General features: G+C 49.0%; 1 protein-coding gene across 2 annotated transcripts in view; it reads right to left on the bottom strand.

Moving 5' to 3' along the window:
* Positions 1-13,730, bottom strand: part of SLC37A3 (solute carrier family 37 member 3) — a 37,284-nt gene extending 23,554 nt beyond the window's left edge. Inside the window, exons 1-5 of one of the 2 annotated variants that reach the window (XM_040438856.1) lie at positions 13,596-13,730; positions 12,050-12,212; positions 8,991-9,105; positions 3,754-3,846; positions 1,653-1,736 (exon numbers count right to left, since the gene is read on the bottom strand). In XM_040438856.1, the coding sequence (XP_040294790.1) occupies positions 1,653-1,736; positions 3,754-3,846; positions 8,991-9,105; positions 12,050-12,150 (393 nt within the window). In that variant the 5' untranslated portion in view covers positions 12,151-12,212; positions 13,596-13,730. Of the gene's footprint in view, positions 1-1,652; positions 1,737-3,753; positions 3,847-8,990; positions 9,106-12,049; positions 12,213-13,158; positions 13,272-13,595 lie in introns of those variants that run through there. The other variant, XM_040438867.1, reaches the window with a different exon arrangement.
* Positions 13,731-14,762: the final 1,032 nt, after the last annotated feature.

The following is a 14,762-nucleotide window of genomic DNA, read 5'->3' as shown; positions in this document are numbered from 1 at the left end:
CTTGTAAACGAACTTTATCAGAGCAGGGAGAGAAGCTGACATCACAGGTCATGTGACCCTCAGTCAAATCTGATAAACCAGGCACTGCAGATAAAGTGAGTTAATTGTAAAGTTGTTATATTTGCCTAGTTAGGCACATAGAAAGAACAAAAAAATAACTTAGACAACCCCTTTGAGGACCTCTGCCGTATATGTACGGCGGAGGTCCGGTCCCTAAACATGGTGCTCGCATGTAGAGCGGGCGCCATAGCCGCCGGGATTCTGCTTTTAAATAGCAGAGATCCGCGGCACATGTATGGCTGATCACATACATTTTACCCTTCAGATGCCGTGGTCAAATGTGACCACGGCATCGGATCAGAACGGAAGCCGCGCACTTCCGCTTCGGTAACAGCGTTCCCCGACTGAGATTGGGGAAACTGTTACATTGCTGAAATAGGCACCGAAGCCTCAAGCAGTCTTCAGGCTATTTCAGGAATATACCAATACAGGCCACTAGGTGGCAGCATTGTATTGGTATAGTGCAAATGAAGTGTTCAATGATGTCTATATAGACATCAATGAACACAATGGGCAATCTAATTATTGCAAGTTATTGTCACCCAAGGTGACTTAAAAAAAGAAAAAGTAAAAAAAAAAAGTTGAAAAAGTTCAAATCACCCCTTTCCTTAAAATAAAAATAAATACTTAACCAATAAAAAAAATAAACATCATGGGCATCGCCGCGTGCGAAAATGCCAAACACAATTGAAATATAACAATATTAATGGAATACGGCAAATGGCGCAACGAGAAAAAAAATTAAAAAACAGCCAATTTGCCATTTTTGGCACTTTAACTACCCAATAATTTTTTATTATAAAAAGTGATCAAAAAGTTGCACACACTTCAAATTGCCATCACTGAAAAGAACAGATCGTCCCGCAAAAAACGAGCCCTCACACAGCCCCGTACACAACTGAAAAAAATTTAAAGGGGTCAGAATATGGTTCTAAAAAAAAAATAATAATTTTCCTCAAAGGTTTTCATTTTTTTTTCAGTATTAAAACACAAGAAAAATTATACAAGTGTGGTATCCTTGTAACCGTACTGACCTGGAGAATGTGGATAACAGATCAATTTTACCGCATAGTGTACAGTGTAAAAATAAATAAAATACTTTATCAGAATGGCATGGCATTTTTCACAAATCTACTCCATCTGGAATTTTTTTTTCCGCTTCCTACTACATGGTATGCAACCGTAAATGGTGCCATTAGAAAGTACAACTTGTCCTGCAAAAAATAAGCCCTCCTAAGGCTATGTGAATGGAAAAATAAACAAGTTAGGACTACAGGAAGGCGGGGAGTGAAAAAACGAAAACGCAAAAATGGAAAATCCCCTGGTCCTGAAGGGGTTAAACTGAAAGCTGCAGTACTGTACACAGCCACTAGAAAAATGTAATGCAGCCTTATTGACCCCACGGGTACAAAATACTTGGTGGTGAACCCTACTGGTACAGCAGGTTTACATTGTGATTACATCGTTTACTACACGTAGCCTAGCTCTGGTCATAGAGATAAGCTGTGGAACAGGCGACGTCAGGTGTGTAGAGCTGTGGAGGTTGGAGATTACAGCGATCACAGTCAGATAACCAATCAATCATGACATACCGTTACTGCAGACAAGCACATGCCAAAAGTAAGGACATAGCGCATGTTTAACCGGTCGCCGATGGTGCCACTGATGAAGAGACCCTGTGACCAGAGAACCAACAGCATTAAATCCAAAAAATGCACAGATTTATACACACAAATCTCTAGCCTTTTATTTCAGAATACAGTATAAACAGTTTTTTTTTGTAGCAGAGGTTCCCTCCTTTGGAACCTCCAGAAATTATCAGCAGTGATTAGCAGCTCCAAAGAGCATCTCTTGTTCAGGAGGACCCGACATGAGTGCAATAGGCCCCATTCACACGTCCGCAATTTTGTTCCGCATTTTGCGGAACGGAATTGTGGACCCATTCATTTCCGTTCGCATTTCCGTTCCCGAAAAAAATACATGTCCTATTCTTGTCCGTAATTGCGGACAAGAATAGGCATATTCTATTAGTGCCAGCAATGTACGGTGCGCAAAATGCGGAACGCACATTGCGTGTCCGTGTTTTGCGGATCCGCAAAACACGTTACGGACGTGTGAATGGACCCTTACACTGAGAATATTTTATTTCTATTAATTTCACACTTCCTCCTGGGTTGTCTTATGAGGATAGCTTCCCCAGTGATCAGCTGACCATTACCATACGGCTCACGAAATAGCCAGGATACATTTCCCTTCAAGGCCTCCTTCAAGCCCAATCTTTTCAGGATTGCTGGAGGCTTGTAGAAGAAAAGCCCAGAATTTTACGCAATTTGAGTTTTTTTGTTTTTTACAAGCGTGTTTGGTGGCGTTTTTGATTTATTTATAACATGCGGTTTCCTTCCTGTCATTTTTCAAGTTCTATAGAGCAGCGTACAGGACAAAATTCTAGAAAAACATTGTACCAAGAGCAAGGACCCAAAAAAACTCCATAAACCAAAACGCTGTGTATGCAGACTTTTCAACAGCTTCCTATACACTTAAAAGGGGTTGTCCAGATTTTTGGACATTCCGATCTCAGACACTGGTGCCATATCACTAGGATATGTCACAAATGTCAGGTAGGTGCTGGTCCCACCTCAGGGACTTGCTCCTATCTCTAGTACAGGTCCCTCAAAAGTGAAAGAGTGCACCGCACAAGCACGTGCACCCTCCATTCACTGGTGAGCGCAGTCCCATAGCTCTCTTTTGCTTCAGGGGCCCAATTCTAAAAACAGAAACGGGTTCCAGAGGTGGGACCAGCACCTATCTGAAATCATCGACATCATCGAAATAGAAGACGTCATCGGCGCAGGCGCACTGAGGGAGTTCTGAGGAGACGAGCCTCCTCATCTCAGAGCACCTGCGCAGATTCAACACGGGCGCGCGATTTTTGAAAAGCCGACAGGGCTGGCCGGAGGAGGAGATCCCGGCTGGCCCTGTCAATCAACAAGAGGAGGGGGCGGATTTCTGCAGCAGCTACCAGCAAGTAGACGCCCTACTTGCTGGTAGAGACGGAATTTGCATATGATAAAACTTCGTTTTTTGACTAAACTGCTGGATCAAAGTAAGGAACACTATTATATTTTAATATATCGCTATATAACTAATTTAACTAGCCCAAAAAAAAAAAAAATCACTTTAGTGGGGTGACAGAAACCCTTTAAGCCACCAGGATCTGAGATGGGCATAACCCTTTATTAGTGAATCCCAGCCTGTTGTACACATATTCACCTTCTCCCCACAGCTCAGTTTTGGCTCCTTTCGATGGTCCTTTGGTCCCCATCTTGTAAGTATACTTAAAAGTGACTTGCCTCCATGAAGCACGTCAATGCCACTAAGGCTAGTCATTGGCTGCATCAGCACATGTGACCCCATCCAGAAGACAGGATCCAGAGCCTTGGGAGCCGGAACAGAGTCATGGGAAGCGGGCGAGTAAGATTATTATTTTTTTTCAACAGGTACAAGAGGCTAGGGTTTAAAGTTAAAAAAAAAAAGTCCAAAAAGCTAGACAACCCCTCAGTATCATCTAGTCACAGCGTTTCTGAACTGAAGAAAAAAAAAATGCCAGTAAGAATGCCACAAAATGCTGTGTGTGAAGCCATCCCAAGGATACCAACCGCAGAGGGAAAACATCGGATAAGAATAAAGACTCACCACTGCATACGAAAAGAGGAAAATGGTGTCCAGTAAACCCAGAAAGATGGTGGCGGAATCATGATTGGGAAAGAGACTGTTGCCATTCCAGGTCTGAAAAAAAACGAGATTTTTGTATAACTTACCAGTAAAATCTCTCTCACTCTTCCTTGGGAGACACAGGAAACCTTGGGTATAGCTCAACTCCCTAGGAGGCGTGACACTAAGTGAAAACTGTTAAGCCCCTCCTCCAGCAGCTATACCCTCAGCCTGGAGAGAGAGACTACCCAGTTGCGTGTCCAAGTAGTGAAAAAAAGGCAATGACCAACCATGTGGAACCAAACAAGTCAACTACCCGACAGGGGCAACTAAACCGTAACCTGTAGAACCAGAACAATGGGTGGGTGCTGTGTCCCCCAAGGAAGAGCGAGTCGCCCATTTCCTTGGGGGACAAAGGAAACCTTGGGACGTTCGAGAGCAGTCCAAGAGGGGTGGGACCACAGTTCAAGGCGAAACCACCGGAGGCATCAAGAAACCGCCGCCTGCAAGACCAGGCGGCCCAAAGCAGCATCCGCCGATGCATAGGTGTTCACCCTGTAGAACTTGGTGAAGGTGTGCAAGGAAGACCAGGTGGCCGCCTTGCACAGTTGTTAAGCCGAAGCACGATGCCTCTGAGCCCAAGAGGCACCGACCGCTCTGGTAGAATGAGCGGTAACACCAAAAGTTGGCTCCTTGCCCTTGGCGCGGTAAGCCTCAGCAATAGCCATCTTGATGAAGCGGGCAACAGACACCCTGGACGCCGCCAACCCCTTGCGCAGACCTTCCGGAACCACAAAAAAAGAGTCTGTGCGCCGAAAGGGGCCGGTGATCTCCAGGTAAATCTTCAGGGCCCTAACGACATCTAGGCGGTGCAGCTCCCGTTCTCGAGGGTGAGAAGGAGACGGACAAAGGAAAGGGAGGATGATGTCCTCGTTGAGATGAAAGGCGGAGACCACCTTCGGGAGGAAGGAAGGGACCGGACGGAGAACAGCCTTATCTTGGTGGAAGACAAAAAGGGGCTCAGTACAAGAAAGCGCCGCGATTTCAGACACCCGTCGGAGAGACGTGATGGCCAGAAGGAACATGACTTTGCAGGACAAAAGGCGAATAGAGACCTTTCGTAACGGCTCGAAGGGGGAGGCTTGGAGTGCCGAGAGCACAACATTAAGGTCCCAGGGCGGAATGGGAGAGTGATACGGAGGAACAGAGTGAGCAACTCCCTGGATGAAGGTTTTGACAGGCCCGAGAGGGGCCAAAGGACACTGGAAGAGGATGAACAGTGCCGAGACCTGACCCTTTAAGGAGCTGAGGCCCAGACCCAGGTCCAGGCCAGATTGTAAAAAGGACAGGACTGTGGGGAGGGAAAAACGAAGAGGATGAACATCCAGATCCTCACAGAATCCTAGGTAAGACCGCCAAGTTCGGTAATAAATCCTGGACGAGGCCGGCTTCCGTGCGCGGATCATGGTGCGAACCACATCCGCCGAAAAACCCTGTCGCGTCAAAAAATGCGGTCTCAACGGCCACGCCGTTAAACGTAGCGACCCTAAATGCTGGTGGAAGATCGGCCCTTGAGAGAGAAGGTCTTCTCAGAGGCAGTGGCCAAGTCGCGTCTCCCAGGAGCAGCATCAGGTCGGCGTACCAAGGCCGGCGAGGCCAATCTGGAGCTACCAGGATCGTAGGAACGCCTTCTGTCGCGATTTTCCGGAGAAACCGAGGCAGAAGGGGGAGGGGCGGAAACACATACAGGAGGGAAAATTCCGTCCACGGAAGAACGAGAGCGTCGGCGCCGTACGCCCTCGGGTCCTTGGACCTGGACAGGAAGGTGGGGAGCTTGTGGTTGAACCTGGAGGCCATGAGATCCACATCTGGACGACCTCAACGGTGATTTACGTACGCCACAGCCATGGCGTTGTCCGATTGGACACGGACGGGATGGCCCCGAAGCAGGGGAGTCCAGTGCCGGAGCGATAGGGGAATCGCCCTCAACTCCAGGATGTTTATCGGCAACTTGGACTCCGATGGAGACCAAGTGCCCAAGTGCCCTGGACGGACCAGGGAGGAAACACCCTGCAGACTGGCGTCGGTGGTGACCACCAACCAGATCATCGGCAGAAAGGATTTTCCTTGGAGAGGGGTCCGTAACCACCAGAGGAGGGAGGTCCTAACATGGGTGGTAGAAGGAAGGGCCGGTCCAGACTCTCCGGGGACTTGTCCCAGGCAGACAGGATCGCCGTCTGGAAGAGGCGGGAGTGATATTGCACGAACGGAATTGCTTCGAAGCAGGACACCATTTGTCCCAATACCCGCATGCTGGACCGGAAGGACGGACGGCGGTGGAAAAGAAGGGTCCGAACCGAACGGTGAAGGGTCAGACGCTTTTCCGGTGGGAGACGAACCTCCGCCGCTTCTGTATCCAGCAGCATCCCCAGGAAGACGAGTTGTTTGGAGGGGGTAAGGGAAGACTTGGGAAGGTTGATAATCCAACCGAACCGCTCCAGGGTTTGCAGCGCGAGGTCCACGCTGGCAGATGTCTGGGAAAAGGAGGGCGCCTTGAGGAGGAGGTCGTCCAAGTAAGAAAGCAGAAAAACACCCCTGGAGCGGAGAAAGGACAGGACAGGACAGGGGCTAGGATCTTGGTGAACACCCGAGGAGCCGTCGCCAGGCCGAAGGGGAGGGCGACAAATTGATAGTGGTCGTTCCCCACCGCTAAGCGAAGGAAACGCTGGTGACACAGAGCGATCGGGATGTGGAGGTAAGCATCCTGGATGCTTTCAGCCAAAGTTCTCTCCTGACTGAGACAGCCATAGCAGAGGAACGGGCAATGAGGGCACCCGCATCAAGGGAGGCCTCACAAATGAATTTCCCTGCCTGAACAACGAGCTGGGCTAAAGAACGGAGGTCCTGAAGAGAGACGTCTGAATCAAGTTCCTGGTCAAGTTGGGAAGCCCATTCCGAGACCGCCTTCCCGGCCCAGGCGAAAGCAAAGACCAGTCTATGGGCTGATCCAGAGGCGGCAAATATGGCTTTCGTAAGGGATTCCATGCGACGGTCTTCAGTGGACTGAAGAGAGGAGCCGTCCGCCACAGGAATGGCCGTGCTTTTAGACAGGCGGGCCACGGGAGGGTCGACCTTAGGTGGAGACGCCCAAGTGGAGATGCAATCCGCTGGGAAGGGATAACAGATATCCAACTTCTTGAAGGGGGGGGGGTAAAACAGGCATCGGGGCGAGCCCAATCCTTAGAGACCACCGAAGAGAAGTCGGCGTGGAGAGGGAAAACCGTGGACGCTGCTTTGGGGCGGAAAAAGGACACACCGGCCTTGTCAGTGCTGGGAGGGTCGTTGTGAATTTTAAAGGTGTCGCGAATATTAGCGATGAGATGACCCACAGCAGAGGCTAGCTTGGACGACAATGCCGAGTCCATGTCCCAATTTGAATCCACCAATTCTCCCTCAGAGGGCATGTCCTGTGAGGAGGAGTTAACCGACTGAGTCCGCACACGCGGAGGAGATAGGGACGCATCCGAGGAAGATGCGCACTCCGCCCTGGAGCGCTTCTGGAGGTGCCGGGCCCTGGAGGCGTCACTGGGAGCGAGGGACCCCGACGGGTCGGCAGAAGCAGCGGACCCGGAGGGTACAACAGGGGGTGTAGCAGGCTGCGTGGCAGGCTGTGTGTCTACAAGGCAGCCCACATCATGAGTAAGGCTTTCCACGGCCTGGGACAGGGATCTTGCCCAGTCAGGTGGATCCGAGGAAACAGGGGGCGGCACAGCAAGTGGAGGATTCTGTATTGGGGCCTGGCATAAAGAGCAATGCGGGTCAGATTGCCCCCATGGAAAGGGTGCTTCACAAGCGGTGAAGGCGTGGTACCAGGGTCTAGGGGCCCCTGAGGGGTCAGACATGTTGGCGATGAGAAAAATAAGCAGGAAGAAGGGGCTGTCCAGGCTAGGGGCCGCTAGTGCTACGAAGGGGTTAACAGTCCTACCAGACCCGGAGACCTCAGGGAGTGAGGAAGTTAACGGCAGTGCAGCAGCAGCAACAGTGGCAGGAGGGAAGTCCAGATCCAGAACGTCAAGCCGCAGGGAGAAGAGACAGCAGCGGTGGCAACAGGTTCTTGCGGTGTCTTGGAAGGCGGGAGGAATTTGAGGGGAGCGGGAAGCGAAGCTGTAAATGAAAGGCCGCGACCCATAGCGCACAATGAATGCCCAGAGTAAGGGAGAGCCCAGAGGAATAGAGCGACCGCCACGATTCTCCTGCGCGGATCGTCGCGATGCCGGCAGTGAGGGTGTGCGCCGGCTGGTTGCTGCTGCGGCAGGCGCCCGCCTGCGATCCTAGCCTGGATGCCCCTGAAGTGAAGGCTCTTGGCCTGTAGTAGGGCGCCTGTGATGTCCTAGGATCCGGTCTGGATGCCCTCCTGGAGGGGCGGTCTGAGAGGGTGAGGAGGCCCTGCAGAGGTAAACAGGTGGCCAAAGCGAAGTCCGGGAGGGGAGGGGGAGGCTGGAACAGCCACTCTCACCATCCTGAAGTCTTCACCCTCTGTCCATTCCAGCAGGGTCGCCCCTTCAGCTACTGGCACCGCAGTGGCAGGAAGCTGGAGAGGGGCTTGACGTGTGGGTGACCCTTACGCTGGCGGGATGCAGGGGAGCTGGGCTGCCCGGTCCTCCTTGTCTTCTGTGGGGGAGGCAGCAGTGCGGATGACCGTCACTGGCGCAGCTCGACCCCGGGAAAAATAGAGAGGTCTAGTGCGTCTCTGTTGTCCCTGTGAATATTAAAAATAAAAAATAAAAAATGTAAATTTAAATTTAAGGAGAAAAAAACAGCCCTGCGGAGCAGGGAGTGTTTTGCCTCCTTGGACACTAAGCAAAAAACTGGCAGTCTCTCTCTCCAGGCTGAGGGTATAGCTGTGGAGGAGGGGCTTAACAGTCTTCACTTAGTGTCACGCCTCCTATGGAGCTGAGCTATACCAAGGTCTCCTGTGTCCCCCAAGGAAATGGGCGAGAAATACAAATATGTTATACAACCAGGAGATGAAGTATTGTATCCGATTCTGGGAAAGCTGGGTGACAAACAAAATGGCTGCTATCTCCAGTTATAATACAGTCATGTTACAATACATTCCCACCCAACGTACCCAGCAGGGGCTTGTGGGTTCTCAGACAGGCTCCATTGTACAGGGGAGATGGCGGACTATTAGGACTTGTCTGAATTACTGGTCTTACCCTATTAGGGTCCAAATTGAACACTGAGGTGTTTAGGTCGGATGGCGTCCACTGGTTACTTATGCTGACCTTTACGTTACTGAAGGCTTTCCTCGATGCATGGAGCAGAGCATAGCTGGGGAGGAAAGAAAGAGATGGAAATAAGAGCCAAGGCCGGACAGAGATGGGATGAACGCCACCTTAAAAAGACACTGCTGTATGGTACATACAGGAAAATTCTGTACATTCGGCACCAATGGGACTAGATAGCTGCCAGATTATCAGACGCCCATAGAAACCTACATGAAATGCACCCAGAAGGACAAAGAACCTTCTTTCTACCACTCAGTCTTGGAAACAGTGAATGTTCCTATTCACTGACTGCAAACACAGATCTTAGAAATGATAAGGAATTGACAACACAAAGTAAATTAGGCTAGCTTCCCACTAGCGCTTGTATATATGCATTCCAGCATTGCCGGACGTTACATCGTTTTCCCTGCCGTAACAGCCTGCCAGATATACAAGCGCTAGTGGGAAACTAGCCTTACAGAATGTTTACATAAAACTGTAAAACCCCATTTAAGATACGTGAGATTAAAAGGATATCTGCTCTCCTTTGCAGTCAGTTACCCTTCTCTGACATTTATCTGCACTCCCTTGCAGTGAACAGACGCCGCAGTCAGTTACCCTTCTCTGACATTTATCTGCGCTCCCTTGCAGTGAACAGACGCCGCAGTCAGTTACCCTTCTCTGACATTTATCTGCGCTCCCTTGCAGTGAACAGACGCCGCAGTCAGTTACCCTTCTCTGACATTTATCTGCGCTCCCTTGTAGTGAACAGACGCCGCAGTCAGTTACCCTTCTCTGACATTTATCTGCGCTCCCTTGCAGTGAACAGACGCCGCAGTCAGTTACCCTTCTCTGACATTTATCTGCGCTCCCTTGCAGTGAACAGACGCCGCAGTCAGTTACCCTTCTCTGACATTTATCTGCGCTCCCTTGTAGTGAACAGACGCCGCAGTCAGTTACCCTTCTCTGACATTTATCTGCGCTCCCCTGCAGTGAAGATGCTGCAGTCAGTTACCCTTCTCTGACATTTATCTGCGCTCCCTCGCAGTGAACAGACGCCGCAGTCAGTTACCCTTCTCTGACATTTATCTGCGCTCCCTTGTAGTGAACAGACGCCGCAGTCAGTTACCCTTCTCTGACATTTATCTGCGCTCCCTTGCAGTGAACAGACGCTGCAGTCAGTTACCCTTCTCTGACATTTATCTGCGCTCCCTCGCAGTGAACAGACGCCGCAGTCAGTTACCCTTCTCTGACATTTATCTGCGCTCCCTTGTAGTGAACAGACGCCGCAGTCAGTTACCCTTCTCTGACATTTATCTGCACTCCCTTGTAGTGAACAGACGCCGCAGTCAGTTACCCTTCTCTGACATTTATCTGCGCTCCCTTGCAGTGAACAGACGCCGCAGTCAGTTACCCTTTTCTGACATTTATCTGCGCTCCCTTGTAGTGAACAGACGCCGCAGTCAGTTACCCTTCTCTGACATTTATCTCCGCTCCCTTGTAGTGAACAGACGCCGCAGTCAGTTACCCTTCTCTGACATTTATCTCCGCTCCCTTGTAGTGAACAGACGCCGCAGTCAGTTACCCTTCTCTGACATTTATCTGCGCTCCCTCGCAGTGAACAGACGCCGCAGTCAGTTACCCTTCTCTGACATTTATCTGCGCTCCCTCGCAGTGAACAGACGCCGCAGTCAGTTACCCTTCTCTGACATTGTATGTTAAGTCCAAATTCAATAATACTTATGTTTGAGATAGCCGGTCACATGATCTGCATCTTGGACTATATAAACCTGTAATTCAGGTCAGATCGGAGAAGCCAGTCTGGGATGTGGGCCAAGAAGAGACATGCCATTATTAAATTACTGGAAAAGGACTTCATGATATTCCATGCCGTCCAGAAGCAGGCTATGGCATCAAAAAAGTGCAAAAAAGTAATGAAAACAATCTAATACTGTGATATTGTGCTGATCTGGCATCCTATAATCCATAATAAATTTAATAATCTGGCATTTAACAGGCCCCAATCGTGTCAGATTAATTTTACATATATAATTCCTTTCATCTACCACCAATGGGACCTGAGAGATGCTGGATTATCAGTTATTCTTTATTATTGGACTTGACACAAAACTAATGGAGTCAGTTATCAAACTGGTGTAAAGTAGAACTGGCCTAGTCGCCCGTAGCAACTAATCAGATTCCACCTTTCATTTTTCACAGCTCCTTTGGAAAATGAAAGGTGGAATCTGATTGGTTGCTAGGGGAAACTAAGCCAGTTCTACTTTACACCAGTTTGATAAATGGACCCCATAAATTGTACAAGTAGAAAACCTTTCTAAAAAGGTTGCTGCAATGAGATTTCACTCAGAGACATGTTCTAGTCGATTTGTGAAATGACATGGTTCTGTGGTGCTGGATTACAGAGCTGGGTTTTACTATTCCTCTTGTCAGCGGGGCAGTCCAATCAGTGCTGACATGATCCGTCATGGATCTGCACAAACGCATCCGTTCAGATAATACAACCGTCTGCATCCGTTCAGAACGGATCCGTCTTGAACACCATTGAAAGTCAATAGAGGACGGATCCGTTTTCTATTGTGCCATATTGTGTCAGTAAAAACGGATCCGTCCCCATTGACTTACATTGTGTGCCAGGACGGATCCGTTTGGCTCAGTTTCGTCAGACGGACACCAAAACGCTGGAGGCAGCATTTTGGTGTCCGCTTCCAGAGCAGAATGGAGACTGATCGGAGGCAAACTGATGCATTCTGAGCGGATCCTTTTCCATTCAGAATGCATTAGAACGTAAACTGATCCGTTTTGGACCACTTGTGAGAGCCCATGACGGATCTCACAAACGGAAACCAAAACGCCAGTGTAAAAGTAGCCTAAGGACATCCCTTACTGAAAAGGGGAATGGCCAAACCCAGTTGTGAATTTATTCCTACATTGCCAGGAGGAATAACAGAGCATGTTACCATGCGTTAATAAATTCCTGATTCACCCACCTGAAAAATGTCAGAAGGAAGACCACCAGATGATGAGGTGTGTACTGTGAAAAGAACCCTCGGCGGGCGGCTACTCTGCGGGGTGACGCCGGGAAGTCCATGGCTGCAGATTCTCACAAGCCAGGCCTCAAAAGAGATGCTTCATGAGTTCAGTTTGTTGTTACTGGAAATTAAAAAGAAGACAACAAAATTAAAGTTAAGATTTAAGTTAGGGTACTTTCACACTTGCGTTTTTCTTTTCCGGCATAGAGTTCCGTCCTAGGGCCTCTATACCGGAAAAGAACTGATCAGGCATATCCCCATGCATCGTGAATGACGAGAAATCCTTTCAGGATGTCTTCAGTTCAGTCACTGAGCAGCGTTTTGGACGGAGGAGATACCTCAGCATGCTGCGGTATTCTCTCTGTCCAAAATTCTGGATCAGTAGCCAGAATGCCGGATCCGGCATTAATTTACATTGAAATGTATTAGTGCCGAATCCGGCATTAAAAATATTGCAATGCCGGATCCGTCCTTACGGTCTGTGCATGCGCAGACCTTTAAAAATGTGAAAAAAATAGAACCTGATCCGTTTATCCGTATGACAAACGGAGAGACGGATCCGTTCTTGCAATGCATTTGTGAGACGGATCCGCATCCAGATCCGTCTAGAAAAGCTGTCCGTTTTCATGCAGATTGCCGGATCCGGCAGGCAGTTCCGGCAACAGAACTGCCTGCTGGATCACTCTGCCGCAAGTGTGTAAGTAGCCTAACTGTAACATTACTTCTGGCCACTGACAGACAGGCACGTGGCCTCGACTGAATAACTGGGCGCATGGCACTGCGCAAGCGCTAGTTCCCATGCTGTGCGCTGTGTTACTCATTGGAGACTGCTGCTGCTGGACGGGTTCGGTGCAGCACTTCTCCCGACCAGGGGATGAATGGGGCAGTGTTGTATTTAACTATAGAACGGCACTATGGGTAGTGACTGCATACTCAGCATGTATACCGTACACATATGACCCAGGGGTCCAGCAGTCAGGGGGGTGCATCCTATGGCGGAACTAGAACTGAATGGAACCCATAGTCAAGTTTTAAACGCCCCCCTTAATGCAATAAAAACCACTCACCTCTCTTCCCCTCTAGCGGGCGTCTTCCTCTGCCTGCAGCACTGTGTCTACCCTGTGACCTGACACCGGGTTATAGTGAGCTCCTATACACACTTGGTCCCGCCCTGCCAGACGACCAGGGAGCGGTGAGTAATAGCAGTACTGAGCCCTGAAAATAAATCCATTTGTTGTCCTCCCGGGCCCCTTCCTAAATTGGCTTCCACAGTAGCTATGCCCCTGGGTACAGGCTCTACCAGGGGTCCTTCAGCCCATTACAGTCATAGAAACATCAGGAAGTGCAGACTTCCCACAGCCTGGTGGCCACACTGTGTCTACAGGGGGCGCAATTCCCAGGAGTCATAGTGTATAGTTAGTATAGGCATACCATTTACAAAACTCCTATAAATCCCTACTGAATCATTAGACCATTGTAATCAGAATGGGCTGCGGGGTCTTACCTAGAACAGCCCCAGGAGGCAGAGTGTCCCCCACCTCCAGGACAGGCCCCCGGCCGCACACACCGAAGCCCCTTCCCCTTGGAATCGCCGCATCTAGCAGACACGGTGGCTGAGGACGTCAACAGTACAGAGATACTCCCGGTCACGTGATCCTCCTCCCCCCGCGCGGGGCACCCCGGGAGCTGTAGTCTGTAGTGGGAAGGAGTGCTTAGCGGCCTGTACGGTGTGCGGCTGGGACCAAAAGTAGTCATAAACGCAGTAGTAGTCACAAAGCTGAAGTGTTCTCTTTTCACCGTTTGCTTCTTTGACTCATGCATTCCAATTTTAAAGAACTGGGAACCAGAGCATCAGATTATTTCATCAGATAGTTCATGAACTATTGTAGAGGAAGTAGGTTTGTGGGTTTCCTGTGTAGGACATGTACAAGGGAAATGGTATCTCATAAATGGAGTTGTCCAGGTAATAAAAAATGACATAAGGTGGGTGGTTGTTAAAAAAATGTTACATCCACCATTTCAAACCCCTTCCAATCCAGCACTGCCGCCAATCATTGGCCTCAGCAGTATACAGCGCAAGACAGCTGAATCTAGTGATTGGCTGCAGTGGTATGCGGGACCTCACGGATGAAGCCAGACAATATTATTTTTACAAAAGGTGGACAACCCCTATAAAGATGCGGCCTATTTTGGACAAAACATTTTTCTTTTCTTTTTTTTATTATCTCTGCTTTCCAAAAACCATAACTTAGTTATTATTAGTCAGTGTAGCCGTATGAAGGCTTGTTGTTTGTAGGACGAGCTGTACATTTCAATGCTGCCCTTTTGGGGTACAAATAACTTCTTAATTCCTAGGCAAAAATATATATATAAAAAAAAATATATATATATATATATATATATATATTTATATACACATTTACACTCACCTAAAGAATTATTAGGAACACCTGTTCTATTTCTCATTAATGCAATTATCTAGTCAACCAGTCACATGGCAGTTGCTTCAATGCATTTAGGGGGGTGGTCCTGGTCAAGACAATCTCCTGAACTCCAAACTGAATGTCAGAATGGGAAAGAAAGGTGATTTAAGCAATTTTGAGCGTGGCATGGATGTTGGTGCCAGACGGGCCGGTCTGAGTATTTCACCATCTGCTCAGTTACTGGGATT

Source organism: Bufo bufo, chromosome 1 (assembly GCF_905171765.1).
Source record: "Bufo bufo chromosome 1, aBufBuf1.1, whole genome shotgun sequence".
NCBI lineage: Eukaryota > Metazoa > Chordata > Amphibia > Anura > Bufonidae > Bufo > Bufo bufo.
The sequence above is the reverse complement of the archived record's forward strand: the minus strand, read 5'-3'. Positions and strand labels throughout refer to the sequence as shown.